The sequence below is a fragment of the Mesocricetus auratus genome, unplaced genomic scaffold (genome assembly GCF_017639785.1).
Source record: "Mesocricetus auratus isolate SY011 unplaced genomic scaffold, BCM_Maur_2.0 Super-Scaffold_100015, whole genome shotgun sequence".
NCBI classification, from domain to species: Eukaryota; Metazoa; Chordata; class Mammalia; order Rodentia; family Cricetidae; genus Mesocricetus; species Mesocricetus auratus.
The window spans coordinates 26393367-26417127 of NW_024429198.1; the positions used below are offsets into that span (position 1 = coordinate 26393367).

The window sequence follows — 23761 nt, forward strand, 5'->3', positions numbered from 1 at the left end:
ACGAGCAAAGGTAGGTATAAGGGCTGGCTTGTGACTCTGTACAGGTTCAATACCATTTATCTGTTAATATTTGTGCACAGATTTTGCTAGATATTAAATGGCAAAGAAATCATTTATCATCTGGCACCCAATGTGGCCTTGCTGGAAATCATTAGAGCATGCCCCTCCTGCACGGCTACTGTTTTGCATCCTACTCGTCCAGTTTGGACAATATACTGTCAGCAACTGAAGCAAGGGCATTTTCCTTTCCCAACTGGCTGGCTTTTGCCATAAAAAAACAAACCCCATAAGGAGTTTCTTTCATGTCCATCATCTTCTTTGAAGTAAATTGGTGCTGCCAGGAGCAGACAAGTCTCACTGTCAAGAAAAGCTTTGTTATTAAAACATTTTAAATGTCAGATTCTGTAGGTCTTTGAAGTGTTTGAAGGTCACTCGTCTATCTAAAATATGTTTCTGTATGATCTTGAAAACAACATCTAAAAAACATGACTCTAAGTTTGACTGTTATGGATGACTAACTACTAATCTGTATTTACTTAATATCCTAAACAGCTTTCAAAGACTAAAACTTCACATAACCTTTTAAAAATGAGCTCTATGAGTACAATATCTTAAGCATAGAAACAATGGGGCTGGAGAGATGGCTCAGTGGTTAAGAGCAGTGACTGCTCATCCCGAAGGCCTGGGTTCAATTCCCAGTATCCACATGGCAGCTCACAACTGTTTAACCTCCAAATAGAGAAAGTTATGATATCCTGGTATGGTGTTACTGGTTCATAATCTCATCAATGAGAGACTAAAGGCAGGGATTTCAGGAATACTAGATTTTCAACTACACAGAGTGTGAGTTCGGCCAGGGCTGTATGAAAGTCTATCTTAAATACAAAAGTGGTTAGGCTCTTCCTAATTAAGTTACATCTGTTGAAATATTTCACTTAATATTTTCTCTGGCAGATTTTCCAGTCTATAGCTACATAAAATGTGACTTAGCTCTTGCTCCCTTACTTCTGTGTAAAGATGAGCAGTACTGCAAAGTGAAAACATCTGCTGTGCTGGATAAACAATCATCTCAGAAAGTGGTCGTTGGCTGATGGAGGTGGGTATTATCTGGAGAAGCCATGCCTGTGGATTTCTTCCTGGGTTTTGTTGTCAGTTTAGCCCCCAGATAACACATAGGACACTATATCAATTATAAGCTGTTGGCCATTTGTTATTGCTTCTCGTTGTCTAACTCTGACTTAAGTATTGACCCATAATCATCAATATATATATATATATATATATATATATATATATATATGGTATGGACTTATCTTTTCTAGAACCCCAGACTTGTGTTCTCTTTTCCGGGGATCACATGGTGACATCTCAGTTCACTACATTTCCCAGAATCCTCCTAGACTCCTGGTCCCACCTATCTTACTTCCCTATTGGCCAACAGTAGTTTATTGACACATACACAGGACTCTCCCATCACACACTCTGGTAAAATGCAGAGTAAAAAGGACCAAATACCCTGCACCTAGCTATTAATTTTCAATATTAAGGGCCTGTAGAACACAAATAATTTCTCCACCTTGCAACTTCTAACTTACACTCTCCTCTCCAAACTCAATTCATGTTTACCACTGAGGCTGTATTATTCATTCTCCTGTATCTAATACTATAGAAATCTGTGTTACTATAGAAATATTAGCATTTGTGTTACCAAACAGTTATTAAAACTGGTGCTTAATCGTTGCAGAGAAGAAGACATACATTTGGTGGCACATGCCTTTAATCCCAGCACTCGGGAGGCACAGGCAGGTTCTCTGTGAGTTTGAGGCCAGCCTGGTCTACAGAGCAAGTGCCAGGACAGCCTCCAAAACAATACAGAGAAACCCTGTCTCAAAAAAACAAAAAACCTGTAACAGAGGAAGAATTTCAGGATGAGAGAAGATGAAAGAAACTGAAGAAATAGAAAACCTAATGCAGAGATATATTCTACAACAGAAGATGATTGGCCAGGAATGTTATCCCATGGTTGTGGTCGGAGTGGGGGGTGGTGGTGGTTTCTGCTACCAGTCACAGAAATTAAATTTATTCCCTAGATTAATGGATTAATGTATGGAGAAGGGGCTTGTGGACATATGGAAAGATTCTTAGGTGGACTCTGAAAATTCTATACATGGAAACGCCAGGGAGCTGAATTTTTAACTTTGTTCTATGATTTTAAATCACCTCTGCTTGCTCTCACCCATGAACTACAAACTGTATGGATTCCAAGGGTCACACTAAGACACCCCCCACCTCCAGCTGTGGCACATGAGTTATTTATTTTACTACAGGAGATCAGGATTGTTTATTGTACTTTTGGTGTGCTTATACCCAAGCCTCCTTCATCCCAGATCACGGGCAAGGGCTTTGTCTCTAAGATGTTCCCTAGTCCTTTCTGTGCTGTGAGACACGTCTCTTTTACTTTGCCCCCGTTTGACTTTGATTTGGAGTCCTTTTGTCTCAAGTTCCTGAAGCTTATTCAAAAATCATCTTAAAGACGTAGTGGTCATGTCCCTGTAAATTTTTTTGCCGTGTTATTTTAAAGTAGAATGGAGTCAATGTGAACTTTACACCTGGAAGTAAGATTCCGTAATAAGTAGACTTAGAGTTTTGAATTGCCACATACTGGCCAGCAGTAAATTGCAAACCTAATAAACACTATCAAAGGCTCGACTCACACTCAAACATCTCCCTTAGTGAAGCCTGGATTTAAAAAAAAACAAAAAACAAAAAAAACCAGCCCGACTCCCCGTGGCCTTCAGAGCGCAGTGCCTGCTTGTTTCCTACCCTCCTCACTTGCGGAGGGGGAAGAAAAGCAGGAGACACTCAAATCCCCAGCCTGCGTTTCCGGTGGCGCCTAGGCCCTTCGCACAGACTTGTGGGAAGCGTAGTCTTCCGTCGTCCCGCTTCGCCGGGAGCCATTGTGGCAAGGGCACTTCCGCATTGCGTCTGCACCAGCGCGTCTCCTGGCAAAGTTGGGCGATCCTCGGGTCCGGTTTAGAGCTCGTCTTGGGTCTGTGACATGGAGGTTGGTCCACGGTGCAGTGCTACTCTGCTGGTCGGAGCGACCGAGCAGGGTGGTCGGGTCTGGCTCGGGGCGAGCGCAGGAGGGGAGAACCGACCTGGGCTGGGCCACAGCATCCGGATGCCCGCTGGGGCTGGGGAGGGGGCGTGCGGGTGGCGCTGGAAGCGAATGCTTTGCTAGCTGGGGGAGGCCGCCTGGGTCCACCGTGAGCTTCTGTTATCACGGCTGGCTTGGCAGGGAAGGGTGGAAAATCCAGGATTGCTCATGCAGGGCGGGTCGGCTAAGAGGTGCCATTGGGCGCACACACTCCAGATGAGCCATGGACGCGTTTTCACTAGCTTTAGACCCACGCTTACCCGGCAGTGGTCAGTTTTCTCAGAATCCCTGGAGCAAATGGAGGTTGGGCCCCTCCTGTACCTTATTATAGTTGGCCTAGTATTGTAGAGATGATAGGAGTTCACCAAGTTACTAGTTTCCAAAGACGGAAAGTTTTGCGAGAGATTGGCGTATGGTATGTTAATCTGGTTGTCTTTGCAATACATTGTTAGACTTTACGAACTGCTGTTTTGAATAGAAATTCTTCACGATCACCACTGTGACCTGACTCCTGAGACTGACACTCCACGTACAGCCATAATAATCCCCTAAAGGGAGAGAGTCGAGTTTTGCAAAACAAATTACTGATCCTACACTACAGAGTAAACAATACTAGAGGATAATAATACCTCATCCAATTCCACTGGGATTATGGTGTCATTGGTTTGGATTCCCTTTCAGAATCACGGGATGAGTTGATGTGAGGGTGTAAGTGTGTCTAGGGATTGCTGGCAAAGGGACGTAGGTGCTCGAGTTTCTCTGGGAAGGAGAAATCGTCCTGCATACACAACAATCTGTTTACTTACTCTCTAACCACACGCTTTCCTTCTGTCGTTGTCCATTGTCTAGTGTCTAATCTCTCTAAAACTGTCACCAAATGTGGCATTCGGGGTCCATGCTTCTTCCTGAGCAGTTCTTCTGGAAGGGTTTGCCCCAGTATTTGTACTGTGTTAACAAGTAAACTAGGGATTTGAAGAACTGTGGTTCACTCAGGGTCCTGCAATTTTTATACATTAGGCTCCGTGCCCTGTCCTTTGTGCTGTTTCCTATTTTGTCATGCTTCAAGAAAACCAAGTGTTTATGTGCTAGAGACTGGCTTGTGGCATTAAAGTCTACTCAAATTAAACATGGTATTTCTTAGCCAGGCAGTGGTGGCGCACGCCTTTAATCCCAGCACCTGGGAGACAAAGGCAGGTGGATGTCTGAGTTTGAGGCTAGCCTGGTCTACAGAGAGAGTTCTGGGACAGCCAGGGCTACACAGAGAAACCCTGTCTCAAAAGCCTAAAACAAAACAAAACAAAAAAAAAAAAAAAAAAAGAAGAAGCGAGGTACTTTTAAAAAACAGATTTGGTTAAACTTTTCTAATTAGTGAATGAATGTGAAGCTCCACAGTGTCCATTCCAAACCGCTGTTCTAACTGCATAGAAGTTCACACTGAGGTGTACCAGCTTTGGGTCTGGCTCATTTCAGGGTGTGATGCTTTATTTCTAAGTTTTAAATGAAAGAACTGGTCTTTAAATCATCTTTTCTTACATACCAGGATTCTCTGGATTTTTTTAAACTGTAATTCAGGTACAGATGCTTCCTAGATAATGCCACGGATCTGTAGGAAAATAACTGTGTTTTCCCTGTGTCAAAACTGTTCTCTTACAATGTAAAGATGATGCAGCATCATGCTCATTATAACTTATAACTCCTTCACATATTGCGAGCGAATCAAGATTCACTGGGCTCAGTACAGGTTAAGTGAAGTTTATTCATGGCCAATAGGGAAGCAAGATAGGTGGGATTAGAAGAGGTGAAGGATTCTGGGAAAAGTAGGCACAGTCTGTCACCATGTAGGAGGAGAAAGGAGTAACAGGTCCGGACCCTTTCTCCAGTAAGAGAATACCATGTGGAAATACTTAGATTATTAGAAATGGGTTAATAATTTAGACAGAGCTAGCCAATAAGCCATAGCCAGTGGCCAACAGTTTCTTAATTAATATAGTGTCTGTGTACTTCATTGGGGCAGAGAAGGGCGGCCGGACCTGCTGGGCCAAAAAACTCATGTTAATGTATCCCCGAAAGTAAGCACACACGATTGAAGCATATTCTGTGATGCCATGAACATTGCCATCTGCATCTGGAAGGTGGAAGCAGAAAATACAGCCTACAAGGTTACCCTCTGCTTAGAGAGCTTAAGGTCAGCCTAGGCTAAATGAGCCATATCACAAAATACTTTATAACAATAATTTATGATTGCACTAAATACATTTTGTGGTTCCTGTCATCTGACTTAGCACCAGCAACCAGACAGAAATCCATCCAATTGACATTTGCTGATTTTCATGTGGTTGAGAAGTTTTGTTGACTGTTTGGCATGAAATTTAATACTTTTCTAACTAGCATACTTTTGTTAAAGTCATTAAGTGTTAGAGATTAGATGCTTGTATTTACTTGCTGTGTGAGGAACAGGTGTCTTCTTTGCCTTGTTTATTTGCAGAGATCAGTTATTACCTTTGGATATTAATCTTTGATAGTTTCTGTTGTGACCTCATGGTGCTTGCTTCTGTTTTTCTCCTGAATTCTTGCAGTCTGTGCTCCTTTCCATCTGAGCTGAGACATCTATCATTTTCCCATCTTCCACTCTGTGGTTGTGATTGATGCAGCCCTCCATGGATTACATGGCTCTCTCTTGCTATGCAACTTGAATGACGTGACCACTTTACACAACAGGTTCAAATGCGTGTAGCCTATTTCTTTATAGTTAGCCAAAACAAAACACCAGCTCTGCGTGTGGACAGTGACAGCCACATCCTCCACTGTCCTGCACATCCAGCCAGTAAGCTGCTAATGTGGGATTTCTTCCTCTTCTCAGGGAAGAGTCAGATGTCCCACAGTATGCACCTGCTGCTTTCCTTACAGGCTCTTGTCTTTGTATTCTAATGTTTGTGGAAATGATGATATGGGGGAAAGACTCACTAGAGTTGCTCACTTTGGAAACTCATATAGTGACATTGTGTTAGAAATGTTGTACTTGGAAAATTCCAGAGGGAAAGTTTGCAGGATGATGACATTCATTTTCTGGTGACTTATGTGACATATGTTGGAGAGAAGATACAGCAGTTATTTGTGTAGATTTGAATAGGAGACATAAATGTGTTCAAGCAATGGAAATGAAAAGCACAGATTTTCATCATTTTCTCTTTGGTTTATTAATATTTCTGTCCTTGAGTCCTTCCATAGTTGTTTTCAAATGCAGTCACATACTTTGAGTTGAATAGTAAAATTACGTATTAGATTGTCTGGCAGATTCTTTTAGATACATGCATTTATTATCTTCTTTGAGGTAGCTACATACAAATAAATCAGATGGATGAGAGTATGAATCCCAACTGTTTACAGGATGAACTGCACTTAATATTTCATTAGTAACAAGGAGTAACATTGTACTGAATATTAAGAATGACTGTTACCTTTGCACATTGAGCATACAGAATAAAGCATGTTTTACATCTTTAGAAACAAATATGTTGTCTAAATGTCCATGTTTCAAATAAAGACATTAGCAGTGGTTTCCCATCCCATATTCAGTGTTCCAAATATATGCTCTGAGTCATACATAGTATTGCAGAAATTGATTAAGAATTAATGATAACCTGCATGCCAGATGCCTGTGGGTCAGGAGCTGGGCCAGAGACCTGTGGATTGGCTATTTTATCATACGCCTGGTATGTTTTTAAGGTAGCATGTTCTCTAATACATAGACATTCTATGTCCAAAGATGGAATCACTAGTAGCTAATAAGTTAATTGGGAATCCAGCCCTCTCTTTGCATCTAGCTTTGACTGCCCTATAAGCTCCTGGTACTGAGGATTGCTAGGTTTCTATGTCAAAATATCTCTGAGGAACTAGGACACACACACACACACACACACACACACACACACACACACACACACAATGCAAGAGTTCTTATGTCTTCTGCTCCTCTATTCTGTTGATCTAGAAACCGGGACACAGACACAGACACAGACACACACACACACACACACACACACACACACACACACACACACACACAATGCAAGAGTTCTTACGTCTTCTGCTCCTCTATTCTGTTCTAGGTGTGTGTCTAAGACCAGCCTCCATTCAAAAATTAAATGTCACCTCTGCCTGGAGGCCATCTCAGAGGTAAAGAACAGTGGAGGATGAGAGTCTCATCTTTTCTTAAGAAATGACTGGGTTAGGTGGCACACACCTTCAATCCCAGTGCTGGAGAAGTAGAGGCAGGGGAATCTCTGAGAATTTAAGGCCAGCCTCATCTGCATAACGAGTTCCAGGCCATGGAGATCTACATAGTGAGACCTTGTCTCCAAAAAAGGAAAGGAAAGAAATGAAGAAGACCGACTTTTCAATTAACCAGTTATCTTTCATCTTTCTGTTTATGACCAAGGGTCTGTTAGACTCTTCATAGTTGTTTCCCTCTGCTGTTTTGCTAGAATACTGTTTCCTGTGTATTGGTTTCTTTTTGCTGCAGCTCCCCAACTGGGACAACCCTTTGGTTTTGTGGCCTTCTCTGTTCTTCTGGTCTGTTAGGGAACAGTTAGGAGGCTTTGTTTATGTATTCATGTAGTTCTTTTCCATGCACTGTGTGTGAGGTATCTATCTTTCCTCAGCTTCCCAGCTGCTGTTTCTGCTGGGATAACCTAGTGAGGACTTTACAGAAGCACCTTCAGTGAGGAGCCACTGTTCCCTTTCCTGTCAGAATTGTTGCTCACACCACTTGCTGAGCCTTCTGTGATTCTTCAGGGTTGTCTGGACTTGGAGTTTGGTGGGAGTCTTATTGGTGTCCAACATTTATCTCACATAATGTAAGCTTAAAGACCTTAAAAATAGTTTTCTCTTTTCTGTGTTTTTGGTTCTTTTCATAAGGGACATATTCACATATCACAGGCTAGCCGTGAACTCCCTGTGCAGATGATGCTGGCCTTGAACACCTACACCATCCAAGAACTAACCTGACAGGCATGTGCCTTCATTCTGGTCTCCTTTTCATTTACTCTGAGTCTAGTGTTCCGTAAATCGTTTACGCTCTCCTCAGGTTGGTTTTTCTCTTTTTCCTGTCTGTGTTTTCTTTTTCTTTCCTCATTGTGTCTGTGTGTATGTTTCGGATCACATGCCATGCTGTGTCTAAGCAGGAAGAAATTCAAGATCCATTGAATCATGGTACCAGAGATCTACTTCAGGTCCTTAGACTGGACTTCAGGTGCTTTTACCTGTTGAGACGCTCCACAAGCCTTCAGTATTGTTAATACCTTTTCTTCATGCTCTTAACCTCTGGCAGGCTTCCTGTTTGCTGAGGCTTCCTTTCTGCCAGACCCGTTCTAGTGTCCTCTCCCTACTGGTTGCCACGCCACTGTGCATTTCATATTTTATTGCATGGTTGAATTCTTATTTTTCTGTGTATGCAGAGATTATCTACCTTTTTGTTTAATTGTCTGAATTCTCCTTTAGGTCATTAACACAATTAGGGTGTTCATGGCATCTTTGGGATGTTTTGTTTTCCTTTATTTGGTTCATTTCCAGTTTGTATTTTATAATGCTTACTGATGTCTGGCCTTTGGATAACAGTGAACACCCATCTTGAGCTTGAATTTATAGGACTTTCAAGTGTGTTATAAGAAATTGAATGCCTTTCTATTCTTCACAACCTGAGAAAGGAACCGGGAAATTGGAGGCTATCCTCCAAACCATGCCTTACTGGTTCACACGAGTACGAGTACTGTGTGGCAAGCAGAGCAAAATGGCTTTTCCTGAACAACTCAAGTTGGCTTCATACATGGAATCCATGCAGTAAAGGGAAATGATTAGCAGAAAGTTGTCAGATTAATAAAATTATAAAGGGAAGCTCAAAAGCAATCATAAGTAAGTAGGAGTAACACAGGAATCAGTAACTAGGTCATTCTTGTTCTTAAGTGCGTACCCCAGTAGCATCATTAAAATGAACAAAAGTACCATCCTTATATGATTCATGCTCTACACAGTTGTACATTTCCTCTTGTCAGAGCTGCACACACTTCTGGATGCTGACTAAGGTTACTTCCTGCTTTTACTAATGCTGCAGCAAGCGTAAATATTATTTTCTAGGTTTGTTTTTCTGACCCTTCAATGGTTTCCTTTGCCTATTTCATTACAAAACTGATCTCAATATTCTTTTAGCATGAATACTTGAATTTTACTTTATATTCCCTTTTAAGTGATTTTTGAGGTTACTCAAACATTGCTGAAAACTAAGTTCTATAATTTATATGTTTTTTACAGTGAAATTGGGGTGCACATGTTTACATTGTGAAATTGTTCAGTCACACAAAACAATGAAATCCTGTAATTTGGGTAAATATGGAAGAGCCTATATTATTTCAGATACAGAAAGACAGGTACCACATGATCTCAGACATACATTAGGTTTAAAGGAATTTTAACGTACAGAAGTTGGAGAAATAATGGCTTTTCCCATCAGTCAGTGACATCAGGAAAGGTAGGCATTGAGAAATATTGATCAGTCAGTACTCCTATACATTTAGATAGAAGGAACAAGCTTATGGGTAATGTTGCCCAAATGGTGACTCCAAGTCCATTATTTTGTATTATATATTACAGAAGATTAGAAAAGAGGTTGTTTTGTTTTGTTCTAATTTTTTGAGGCAAGGTCTCTATATAGCTTTGGGTGTTTGGGACTCATAGAGATCCACTTGCCTCTGCCTCTCAAGTGCTGGATTCAAGGTGCCTACCACCACACCTGGCCTAAGGATTTTGAACATTTTAAACTTAAAAATTATAAGCCATTGAAGAAATAATCATTCCAAAAGTGATATAAAGACAATGCAGAGTCTACCTGTAACAATATTACAAAATACCCCCTTTAACTTGCAAATCTCTGATTTTCTATTACTTAGCCATAGAAAGAAAAAATAATGTACAGTTGTCATTGACCATTTGAGAACTTCATGCAATGAGATGAAAAGGAATACAGCACCAAAATGCTATAAATAAATAAATAAATAAATAAATAAATAAATAAATAAACCGGGCGTTGGTGGTGCATGCCTTTATTCCCAGCACTCGGGAGGCAGAGGCAGGCGGATCTCTGTGAGTTCGAGACCAGCCTGGACTACCAAGAGAGTTCCAGGACAGCTTCCAAAGCCACAGAGAAACCCTGTCTCGAAAAACCAAAATAAATAAATAAATAAATAAATAAATAAATAAATAAATAAATAAGGGAAAATAGTAATTAGAATAACAAATTATAATTCTTGATCAGCACACCAAGCTGATGTCATAAGTTCAGCAGCTGTTTATGAATATGGTAAATACACAGATACATGTTTGATAAAGATAAACAGAAAACAGGAAAGGGGAAAATAAAAATGTTAGTGATATCTAATTATTTTAAATATTAACAAAGTAAGCCGGGTGGTGGTGGTGCAAGCCTTTAATCCCAGCACTCGGGAGGCAGAGGCAGGCGGATCTCTGTGAGTTCGAGGCTGGGCTGGACCGACAGCCTCAAAAACAATACAGAAAAACCCTGTCTCTTAAAAACAAAACAAAACAAAAATTAACAAAGTATTGTTATTACTATACTCCCTAAGAATGTATGCATAAGCATGGGATACCTATTGGTATCTATGTTATTGACTTTAATTAATATAATCTATTATTCATTTGTTCTTATTTCAGGAAATGTTGTCATTCAGGGATGTGGCCATTGATTTCTCTGCAGAGGAGTGGGAATGCCTGGGCCCCGCTCAGTGGAATCTGTACAGGGATGTGATGTTGGAGAATTACAGCAACCTTGTGTTCCTGGGTGAGGATTGCATCTATAGTAAATTCTATTCTGTGTATATATGTGGGTGTTTTGTTTTTTTGAGCCAGGGTCTCTATGTAGTCCTGACTTCCTGGAACTATGTACAGATCAGACTGACCTCAAACTCAGATATCCCCCTGCCTTTGTATCCTGAGTGCTGGTATTAAGTGCCACCATGTCTGACTCAAAATGAATTCTTAACTCAAGGTCAACATTAAATTCCTTTTATAAAACATCTCAAGGGAGCTTGTAGTTTCCAACAGTGATGGTCATGGACCTGCACCTAAGGAACAGCTAGGGAGATTATTAATGTAACTAAGACAATCTCTCTCTCTCTCTCTCTCTCTCTCTCTCTCTCTCTCTCTCTCTCTCTCTCTCTCTAGTTTTTTCAACCTGGCTGTGTCTTAAAAGTATCCTTTACTCTAGTGGTAATGCTAGAAATTCATAGATATAAGGCGCACCCTTAAGTTTTAATTTTTTTTTTCAAATGAAGGAAATGAAGCTGAATGTATCCTTTATTTTCCCCAAGAGCACAATCCTGGAATAAACATGTTATTTCCCAGGTGAATGACACACAAACCATCTTGTTTTCTTTTCCGACAAACAGGACTTGCTTTCTCTAAGCCATACCTGGTCACATTTCTAGAGCAAAGACAAGAGCCAACAGATGTGAAGAGACAAGATGCTGCCACCATGCACCCAGGTGTGTAGGATGAGGGGTCGGAGGACAGAGTGGGATTTCTAACAGATAGCCAGGCCTTACCTATGCACTGAGATGTTATGTTGTGATAGAAATCAGTTTTTAGGTATTCCCATTCGTTCATTCATTCGCATATGATGCTCTAAGTGTCTAAGCTTTGTTGCCCTCCCCCCAGAGTTCTGCTTGTGTTTACACTGACGAACAGAGTTTGTCATTTTGCTGAGAGTCTGCATTGTAACAGACTTTTAACTGTTTTCCTACACCTATGAAAATTTGCACGTGTTTAAAGACATTTGAAGCCATTATAATACAATATAATCACAAATAAATTTCACGTCCCTTACATGTATGATAATTTAAATCTTTTTATAATTGCTATGAATGATTGTACTGTGTTCTCATGAAGTTTTTTTCTCTCATACACTCAAGTGGTAGTGATTTAAAATACATGCCCTTTGTGGGTATGTTTTCAAAGATTAAAACCTTACGTGTCTAGAAGAATGTTTTTAAAAGCATGAAATATCATGCTTAGTATTTTGGAGAATCTAATATGCAGTATTATCTTGTGCCTTCCAAATTAAAACTTTATAGGATATAAATATTGTATTTCTACATTCTTCCAACCTTAGATAAGCACTCTTATTGTAATGTTTCTACATTTAGCTATTTATATATTTCATTTATATCTGGTCATATAATTTATATATTTTTAATGAGTGCATTTCTGTTAGCATAATACCGTTAAGAGTTCCCATTATTATCGATAGTACATCTTCTTTGCTATTTAACTGTTAATAATATTCTATTATTTCTGTATTCTATTTGGTCTTTCTTTTAATTTCATTGGAAATTTATATTGTTTCCACTACTGCATTTTCTGATTACAGTGCTTGGGAAATTTCTCATTTACCTATAAAAATGTAAGTCAAGGTCTCTATATTAAAGGTAAGCATTGTAAATCTAAGAGTGTTACTCAGTTTTTATTCATATCTCAACTTCTGCTCACCAGATATAAAACCATATAAATGTAAGGAATGTGGCAAAGCCTGTGATTGGAACTCACTCCCTGAAAACCAGAGAATTCATTCAGATGAGAAAGCCTACATGTGTGAAGAATGTGGTGAGACTTCTGACTCTCGTTCAGTACTTTCTGAACAGCAGGTAATGGATACAGCAGAGAAAGCCTACAAGTGTGAAGAGTGTGGCAAAGTCGTTTGCACTTGCTCAGGACATTCTAGCTACCGGGAAATTTGCATTGGAGAGAACCCCTACAAGTGTGAAGAGTGTGGCAAAGCCTTTGCTACTCATTCATGTCTTACTCAGCACGAAGTAGAACACACTGAACAGAAATTCTATAATTGCGAAGAATGTGGGAAACTGTTTCGTTGTCCTTCTCACCTTACAGAACATCAGAGAGTTCATTCCCAAGAGAATTCCTTTAAGATTGAAGTATGTAGTGAGGGCTTCTGTTCTCCCATAGAACTTTCTCAAGACCAGACATTTTGTACTGAAGAGAAGCCCTATAAGTATGACGAATGTGTGAAGGCCTTTAGTGCTTGCTCGGTGCTTTCTCCAGGAGATGAAGCCTACAAGTGTGAAGACTGTGGCAATGCCTTTTGTGCACTCCATTCCGTATCGAAACACCTGAAAATTCACTGTGAAGTAAAATCCTACAAGTGTGAAGAATGTGGGAAAGCCTTTCCTAGTCATCTTTCCCTGATTCAGCATAAGATAGGTCATACTAGAGAGAAACCTTACCAATGTGAAGAATGTGGCAAAATGTTTTACTGTTCTTCAAATCTTAAGCAACATCAAATAACTCATTCTCAAGAGAAGCCCTACAAGTGTGAAGTGTGTGGCAAGGTCTTTAGAACTTGCTGGCAACTTTCTAAGCACCTGAGAATCCATTCTGGAGAGAAACCATACAAGTGTGAAGAGTGTGGCAAAGCCTTTTATACTCTCTCATACCTCACACAGCACAAGTTAGGTCACACTGGGGAGAAACCTTACAAATGTGAGGAGTGTGGCAAAACCTTTTACTATCCTTCAGTCCTTAAGGAACACCAAGCAATCCATTCTGGACAGAAACCGTACAGATGCGATGAATGTGGCAAAGACTTCTGCACTCGCTCAGGACGTTCCAGACACCAGCGAATTCATACTGGAGAGAAACCTTACAAGTGTGAGCAGTGTGGGAAGGCTTTCTCCACTCACTCATACCTTTCTCATCACAAGATAGTTCACACTGGCCATAAGCCCTACAAGTGTGAGGAATGTGGCAAAAAGTTTTACTATCCTTCTCGCCTTAAGGAACATCAAAGAATTCACTCTCAAGAGAATCCCTACAAGTGTGAAATATGTGGCAAAGCCTTTTATACCCACTCATACTTTAGTCAGCACAAGTTAGGTCACACTGGGGAGAAACCTTACAAATGTGAGGAGTGTGGCAAAACCTTTTACTACCCTTCAATCCTTAGGGAACACCAGGCAATCCATTCTGGAAAGAAACCGTACAGATGTGATGAATGTGGCAAAGACTTCTGCACTCGCTCAGGACGTTCCAGACACCAGCGAATTCATACTGGAGAGAAACCCCACAAGTGTGAGGAGTGCGGAAAGGTCTTCTCCACTCACTCATACCTTTCTCAGCACAAGGTAGTCCACTCTGGAGAGAAACCTTACAAGTGTGAGGAATGTGGTAAAAAGTTTTACTATCCTTCTCGCCTTAAGGAACATCAAAGAATTCACTCTCAAGAGAATCCCTACAAGTGTGAACTATGTGGCAATGTCTTTTGTACTCCCAAAGGACTTTCCAAACACCAGAGATTTCATACCGGGGAGAAACCCTACAAGTGTGAAGAATGTGGAAAAATGTTTTACTATCCTTCTCGCCTTAAGGAACATCAAAGAATTCACTCTCAAGAGAATCCCTACAAGTGTGAAATATGTGGCAAAGCCTTTTATACTCACTCATACCTTACACAGCACAAGTTAGGTCACACTGGGGAGAAACCTTACAAATGTGAGGAGTGTGGCAAAACCTTTTACTACCCTTCAATCCTTAGGGAACACCAGGCAATCCATTCTGGAAAGAAACCGTACAGCTGTGATGAATGTGGCAAAGACTTCTGCACTCGCTCAGGACGTTCCAGACACCAGCGAATTCATACTGGAGAGAAACCTTACAAGTGTGAGCAGTGTGGGAAGGCTTTCTCCACTCATTCATACCTTTCTCAGCACAAGGTAGTCCACTCTGGAGAGAAACCTTACAAGTGTGAGGAATGTGGTAAAATGTTTTACTATCCTTCTCGCCTTAAGGAACATCAAAGAATTCACTCTCAAGAGAATCCCTACAAGTGTGAAGTGTGTGGCAAAGTCTTTAGTGCTCACTTAGAACTTGCTACACACATGAGTATTCATTCTGGATAAAACCCTGCAGGAGTGAAGGACATGGAAAAGCTTTTAGCTTATCAGTCCTTACCTTGGGACAAATTCCTAGAGAGAAATCTTATCCATATGAGGAATGTTGCAAAATGTGTTCTATCCTCCGAACCTGAAGGAACACCAACTAACTCATGCTGGAGGGAAATCACACAAGTGTGAGGACTACAGGAAAGTTTTGTGCTCACTTAGAACTTTCTGGACATCAAAAGAATCATACTGGTGAGAAAGTCCACAAATGTGGAAAAGCTTCTTCTAAACTTTTTAACCTTACCCAACACAAGGGAGTTCATTCTATTCAGAAACACTATTCATGGGAAAATGCTGGAAAAGTCCTTAAAAATATCACAGAGTTCATTTGCAAGAGAGACCCTACAAGTGTGAGGGATGTGTCAAAGCCTTTACTTACCATTCAGGCCCTATCAAACTCAAATGAATCCATCATAGAGAGACGTCAAACCCTAGTGAAGAATGTGACAAGGGCTTTACTAACAATTCAACACTTTGTAACTTCCATAATATTTATACTGGGGAGAAACACTACAGATGTGAACAAATTGTCAAGGCTTTTAAAAGTTCTTCGTCAGTTAACACAAATGTATTGGAACTGAAGAGAGACCTTACAACAGTAAAGTATATTATGAAAGTTTCATTTATCATTCAGCCCTATGCTAAACGTCAGAGAATTCACACTTGGGAGAATCTCTACAAATGTGCAGAATATAGCCAGGTGTTTAGCTGTAATTTGTCATTGCATAAGCATGAAAGAGTACTCCAGAAATGCAAAGACTATGACAAGGCCTTTAGCTGGTTTTCATACTTTAATTATCCTCAGAGACTTCAAACCGGAGAGAATCTACACATAAAAATAATGTGTCACAGTGTCACACACTTTAATAATATTTCAAATCTCAGTCAACACCAAAGAATTTTGTAAACGTCACTGTTTAACTTCACACCTCTGTGTTAAGGGAATCTCAGCAGTGTGGCTACCTAGATCTGACTGGCTTAGAGATGTGTCTATGGGTCGTTGGATGGATGCCCAGTCCTGCCCCTGAGCAGGTGGTCCTGGGTGAATGAGTATTGGGGACAAGCAGAAATCTGAGGGAGCAAGTTAGCAGAATTCCTCAATGATTTCTATTTTAGTTCCTGTCTCAAAATTTCCTTCTTGAGCTCTTGCCCTGACTGAACTGGTTGATTCATTCCTAAACTGGAATAAACCCTTTCCTCTCCTAAGTTGTGTTTTAGTCATGGCATTTATCACAGCAACAGGCATCAAAGTCAGACAGCAATGGTTATCATCAGTCTTCTTACTGGAGAGAATGTCACAATGTCTTTTAGAGTGGAGAATCAGATCCCTAACCTCAACTAAGAACATCTGAGTCCTATAGCAGAGACTTCCCTTGGCTGTAATCTACAAACCTATTCTTTTAGACAATGTATATCAATTGGTTGTTCTAACTATAAATGCTTCCAGAAATTGTTGCCATGTTGTCAGACTGTACTTGGGTAACCTGAATCTGAATTCCTGAGCCATGATCTTTATGGCGACTATCCCCTTGGGGTTCCCCAATTGTAAGTAACCCTTCCCCTTTGGTCTGTAAGAAAACCCAATAAATTCACTTTTCTCATCAACTTGGGCTGTGGTGAAATCCTAGGATGGTTTGTTATTGGGTCCCTTTGTAGTGACTAGGCATTTGTTTGTGTCTAGAGATAGCTAACATAACAATGTCATTCATATATGGTTCCAAAATAAATTATGTCTCACTCCCTTTCAGGTGAGAACTGTGGTTTTTGTATAACAACACAATCCCTGTTTTCATGGAAATAGAACCATATTAGAGCAGGGACACAAGCCACACATACTCATTCTGCAGATAGGATGGATTTGGTTAACTGGCTACTTCTTCAAGTTTTAATCATGAAAGTTTCAGTTCTTACTTGATAATATATATATATATATATATATATATATATATATATATATTGTCGGAAGCTGTGTTCGTGGGATTGCCGTCAGAGCCAGCCAAGCAGCCCGAGGTTTGTACATGAGAGGGGGAGTATGGACTAAAGAAAGGCTAGCTAAAGGAGTTAAAGGAAAAGATGAAGACATAGAATATGTCAGGGGGGCAGATTCAGTTAATACTGAATTGCCATGAGTTTATTTTTCACCACTTTTATATGCCTTAACCAAAACTGGGAACATGGTATCATGTATATGTAACAAACAGACTTTTCTTCCTCTTTTCTCCAAAGATTCAGTAATTACACCTTAGATTCAACTTCTCATTACCTGACCAGGTCTGTTGATTTAAAATAAGACAGCCAAGGCCAAGATTGAACATCCTGCTGTAGCCATGCCTTTTGCCTTTAGGTCTTATGACTTACTGAGGACAGTTTTGAGCTGTCTGCCCTTGAGCCAAGATGGAGTAGAGGCATCTTATGGGCACCAACAAATTCCCCCTTAATTTAATAATGCCTGCGCTTCTGCTACAGGACTGATAACTGTGTCTTCTCTTATGTTGTCTTCCACCTACCGGGCTTATCCATCATCGGAACACACATTCCGTTATGTGTGACCTGTCTTAGGTTGCTGGAGGTAAAAAGATCTTACCTGTCTTTGACCATCTCTGTAAATAAAAATGTTAGCGGATAGTGCATAGCTTGATGCCACGTACCTCTGAGCCAATTTTTCATCAGGAGTTCACAAGCAAGCCTGACGATGCTAAGCAAATGCATATGCTTTTATGGCTACAGCATCTCCTGCAAAAGGAGAGGATGAATCAAGATTTAAAATTGGTCTGGGATGTCCCAAATGGCTTTAGCAGTATCAAAATCTAAATCTGCCTTTTTAAAATTACATTGTGTCCAAAGAAGCATCATGTCAAATTCCTATCAGAATGAGCTCTGATCTTTTATGCCCATAAACACATAGCACACCAAAGGTTGCAAACATACTAATGATTCCAGTATGATTAATAGCAAAAGACATACAATTGGCTGGGTTACACTTCTCATAATCTCAGTCCAATCAAAGGGCAATAAAATATTCTCATGGTGGGGGAAGTATGAATAACCCTACAATTCTGAACCTTTTCTTTTTCCCTCTCTTAAAGTCCAGTGCACTGCTGCTTATAATTTCCAAAGATAAGTTTGAGATACCACAGTCCTTGAGTACTAAATATTAGCTGCAAAACTATTCTTCATGTCCTGTCCAGATACTGAAGAGGGGCTTTAGCCACACATCAACTTCACTATAGTGTTCAGTTGTTCAAAGTGAGTCCTTTTCCCCCAAAGAGGAAAACTGGCAAAAATGAGTTCTGTGTTTCAAAGGTGTGGTGTGTATAACTCCTAGACATTCAGTCCTTGGTTGGCTCCAGGATGAAAACTCACAGGTCTGGGAAGTTGAGGCAGCAGGCTTGTTGAGAAAGTGCAAATCTCCTTTCCTTCTTGGACTGTGGAATCGATGACATCAGAGGGTCAGGAAACTTCAGATATTACTGGAATTCGCGTGGGCAGGCTCCTGTAATCACAGGTCTGGCATTCCTCTGCCCCACGCACCTCACCAGGCCTTCTGGCAGCCATCGAACCTCATTTTCTTCCTGTGAGAAAACAAACATACCGTTGACTCCATACTAAAACAGGGTCAGGTCCTTTCCATAATCCAATGCAAGGATCTTTCCATTTGGCTTGAGCGAAAGTCGCTCAAGTTCCATCATGCCAGAATGTGTCTGCGGCAAATTGCTCACAGGCATCCACATTCAGAAAATGTAAAATGAAAAGTGCATGATTAAATGTGTTATGTGGCATAATTCCCCTTTACTGATTTTTTGAAGTTGTGTTTTCAGTGAGCTATGAGCATGCTCTACAATTCCTTGTCCTTGAAGATTATAAGGGGGTGCCTGTTTTGTGTTTGGCATTTGTATCATTTTAAAAAGCTGTTTTTCTGTTTTGTAATTGTCATAGGAAAGAGTTCAGTTTCACAGGAGAATCTTGACAGGTTGACTCCTAAGTTCTAAGCACAGCTAGAAAAAACTGCACTGAAGACAGGCCAGTACTCTTTGAAAAGAGGAAACACTGAGAAGTATTCTAACCACAGCACAGGAACTGGTAGGGGGCACAGGAGAGTTAATTTGCCTTTACTGACCCAGCAATTGCAAAGTTCTTTGTTGAGGTCTAGAGAAACAGCTCACTGGTTAACATAACTTGCCTCTCATAAAGGAAACCCATGCTTGGTTCACAGCACCCATATGTCTGTTCACAACTATCAACACCAGTTGCAGTGGATATGATTCCCTCTTCTGGTCTCTCTGAGCACTACACATACACAATCCAAAGGTATCTCTTCCCTGAAGTTACATCAACACAGGCCTCTGTAGCTTTCAAGTTTAGTAATGATTGACAAACGAAAGAAAAGGAGATTTGGAAGAAATGCCGCTGTTTAGAATTCCTCTTTGGTATTCATGGCAAAGACAAGTGGGAGATGCAGGATTAGTCTCACCCTATCTAATCTCCAGGGAGCCCCTCTGTTCCCTGGGATTACACTGATGCAGGCTTCTGTGGCTTTTAGAACCAGAGATCTTTGAGTACCCTTCTTTCTTGCTTCACTTTCCATAGTAAGATAATGCCCTTCTATAAACTTTATGACAGCCAGATTCATGGACCTAATCACTACTAAAAACTAGTCAAGTTTGCATAATCCCAAAAGCCACAGCTCTTTTTTGAAAGGTAATTTTATGTCTTTTGAGAACGTTGATTTTGTAGTGTCTTAACCATGTACTCTTGCCATTCCTTTTCCTCAGATTTCTCCACCATGCCTACCGTGTCTTTTCCCTCCCAACATAGTAAATTGTTAAAGAGTACTGAGTCCACTGAGTGTGACCTGTGTATGAAGTGGTATGGCACAAATAACTGCAGTGTGGGAAGCTTGTCAGGCTGACACTGTGTTCTCCATACCCTCCAACTGCCAGTAGTTCCATGGCTGAGCTTAGTAATTCATGAGCCCCTCATTGATCCATACTAGATTGGCTGGGCTTATTTTGTACAAGTGTTGTGAATGTAGTTACAACTTCTGTGAGCTAATTCTGTTATCTTTAGTAGATACTGTTTTACTGAAGACATCCAATAGCTCTGGCTCTTACAGGCTTTCCAACCCCTCTTCACTTACCCATTATAACAAGAATTTACAGCTAGATAGCTCTCATAGACCCTAGGAGAGAACCAACTACTATTATTGTGTTAAGTGGACATAGTATTAAACCAACTCCTAATAACTGATATTTATGTCCGAAGATTAAGATATTTCATCCATCATCAAAGAAACTTCTGGTTGCAGTAGATCATGATCAGGATATACTCCTAATGGGCCAACATGCACAGAGAGAATAAGGGATTATAGTTTCCAATATTAATTGAACATTTATTTCCCACCCGCTCCTCCAAAGGTTTAGGAATCATTGTGGAGGAAGGGATGGGAAGAGTGTGAGAGCCAGAGTTAGTGAATGACTACAATGAAGCAGTGTCTTCTGGACACACAGAACAGCTGCACATGCAAACTCACAGGGATTTGATGCCATGCTAAGGCTCCAACAGTAAACCAGACTAAAGATGAGCATGCACAGGGCAGTTGGCCATAAAGTTCCACCACTAGCCTAGGTCCTATGGGAAATTTCTAACTACTGAGTGGATGCTAGTGTAAGAAATACTTAGATCAGAAGATTAAACACAGCCAAGAATGCACAGGGAACAAATAACAACTCTACAATACAGTGTTTAAGAAAGGTGAAATAAAACCTGGCGTTGGTGCCTCACGCCTTTAATCCCAGCACTTGGGAGGCAAAAGCAGGCAGATCTCTGTGAGTTCAAGGACAGTCTGGTCTACAGAGTGAGTTCCAGGACAACCTCCAAAAAACAATACAGAGAAATCCTGTCTTGAAAAAAAAACAAACAAAAAAAAGGTGAAATAAAATATTACGTAAACAGTTCGATTAACAGATTATATCATAAAATAGTCTCCATCTTTTTGCTGGGCTTGGTCCCCAACTGTTGATGCATGTGGATATGTGGACATGGGTCTGACATTTCTTCTCTAAGCCAGTTTTCCCCTTCTATCTCAGCTGGACTCAATGTTAAAGCTGTGCCTCTCCTTGACCCCAGGAGCAGCTCTCTATATATATTGGTTTTTGTTTCATTTTCAATACAAACTCTACCTGTATTTCTTTTTTAATTAATTTTTACTTAAATAAGAACAATAGCCGGGCATTGGTGGTGCACGCCTTTAATCCCATCACTCAGGAGGCAGAGGCAGGCAGATCTCTGTGAGTTCCAGGCCAGCCTAGTCTACAGAGCAAATTCAAGGACAACCTCCAAAACAATACAGAGAGACCCTGACTCGCAAAACCAAAAAAAAAAAAAACCCTTATTTACATACCCATCCCAGTTTCCTCTCCCCCAAATCCTCCCATGTCCCCCCACCAACCCCATTCCACCCCCATCCACTCCTCAGGAAGGGTGAGGCCTCTTATGGGGGATCATCAAAGTCTTTCACATCATTTGGGGCAGGGCCTAGGCCCTCCCCCCACGTATCTAGCCTGAGAGAGTATCCCTCCATAGGGAATGGGCTCCCAAAGTCCATTTGTGCACTAGGGATAAATACTGGTTCCACTACCAGAGGCCCCATAGACTGCCTAGGTCCCCCAACTGACACCCATGTTCAGGGGGCCTGGTTTGGTTCTATGCTGGTTCTCCAGCTGTTAGACTGGGGTCTGTGAGCTCCCACTTGCTCAGGTCAGCTGTTTCTGTGGGTTTCCCCAGCATGGCCTTGACCACTTTGCTCATCCCTCCTCACTCTCTACAACTGGATTCCAGGAGTTTAGCTCAGTGTTTACCTGTGGGTTTCTGCTTCTGGTTCCATCAGCTACTGGATGATGGCATTTAAGGTAATCATCAGTCTCATTATAGGGGAAGGGCATCTAAGGTAGCCTCTCCACTATTGCTTAGATTCTTAGTTGGGGTCATCCTTGTGGATCCCTGGACATTTCCCTAGTGCCAGATTTCTCGTTAAGCCCATAATGGCTCCCTCTATTAAGGTTTCTCTTTCCTTGTTCTTCTCTGTTCTTCCCAACTTGACCTTCCTTATCCCTCATGGTCTCCTCCCTCTTCCCCTTCTCTCCTTCTTTTTCTCCTACGCTCTTCCCCCTACCCCTTTCTCAATTTACTCAGGAGATCTTGTCCCTTTTCTCTTCTTGGGGGTCTGTGTTTGTCTCTCTTAGGGTCCTCCTTGTTTCCTAGCTTCTGTAGAGTTATGTATCATAGGCTGGTTATCATTTGCTCTATGTCTAATATCCACTTATGAGTGGGTACATAACATGTTTTTCTTTCTGTGTCTGGGTTACCTCACTCATGATGGTTTTTTTCTACCTGTTTTTCTGTCAGATCACTATGGACAACTCTTGGTCTGCTTTATCCTCTTTAACTTGTATTAAATTCTTTAAAAATACATGTACTTAAAAATAGATATATGGTCAAAAAACAAAAAAATAGATATACGGAACATGTGCTATGAACTGTGGAATATGAGTTAAGATTAGAATAAAAGAACATATATTTAACATAGACTGCCTAGGTAGTTTGCATTATCTGGCTTTGAAAGCATTGCACATTGTGAATTAACGGTTCAATAAATTCTGACGTAGAATGACAAACGTGTTCACATATGTTTCTTGCATGGTGTGCTCATGACAGCACTTGTGTGTGTGTGCCTTTAAATAATGTTATTCTCACTGTATATAATTGCACTCCAAGTATCAGAACACTCAAACCCCGATTAACAACACAGTATCAAGCAACACCTCATCACCACTGTCTTGGAAATGTGTGGAAGCCCACAGTGGAAATCCGAAGTCTCACTGGTGTTGAGGGTTTTCAGGGGCCCTCTAGCCTAAACCATTCAATATCAGTATCTTCATCCCAACTCTAAAATGAGGAACTCATCTGCTTCATGAGTACAAGATTCCTGTCTTCTCTGTGACAGTAACCAGATCATTGATGACGAAAAACAAGAAGCACCTATGGGCAGGTCCACCTCATTCACTTATAAAACTACTAAGTGTTGGGCACATGCTGGGTTGTTAAAGATACTGATATCAAAGGTAGATTTACAGTCCTCTTCAGCTGTCAGAAAATAAAGACGGATAGTACAATTGATCGATCCTCTTGCTTCTAAAACAAGCAAAAAAAAATTTAAATGCTTGCATTGACATCCATGTGCTTCATAAAATAATCCCACTTCCTTGCTCTGCCAAGAGCTGCTTAACTCTTCCCCCCGACCTCCTGCCATGTCACTCTATCCTCCCCATTCCTCAAGCAGACACAAGTTTATTGGCAAAAGGGGCTTCTGCCTATCCAAGATTCACATCAGTCCTTACTTTAGTGATGGTCCTGAAGCAGAACCATGTGGTGACCAGACCCACCTGACAGTTTTCACTTTTTCAGTCAATGCTCAGCATAAATGCTACCTCCAGAAAATAGAGGACTCTGGCTACCCAAACATGGAAGTCTCTGGCATTCATCCTCACATCTCCTCTTTGCATCCATTACATCAACAGGCCATCAC

General features: G+C 40.8%; 1 protein-coding gene across 1 annotated transcript in view; it reads left to right on the plus strand.

Annotated features, from left to right (window-relative positions):
- The window catches only part of LOC101826938 (zinc finger protein 208), a 53733-nt gene extending 36811 nt beyond the window's left edge, over positions 1-16922 (plus strand). Inside the window, 4 exon segments of the mRNA XM_040757906.1 lie at positions 3038-3064; positions 10880-11006; positions 11614-11709; positions 12716-16922. Coding sequence (XP_040613840.1) covers positions 3038-3064; positions 10880-11006; positions 11614-11709; positions 12716-15135 — 2670 coding nt within the window. The 3' untranslated portion in view covers positions 15136-16922.
- Positions 16923-23761: the final 6839 nt, after the last annotated feature.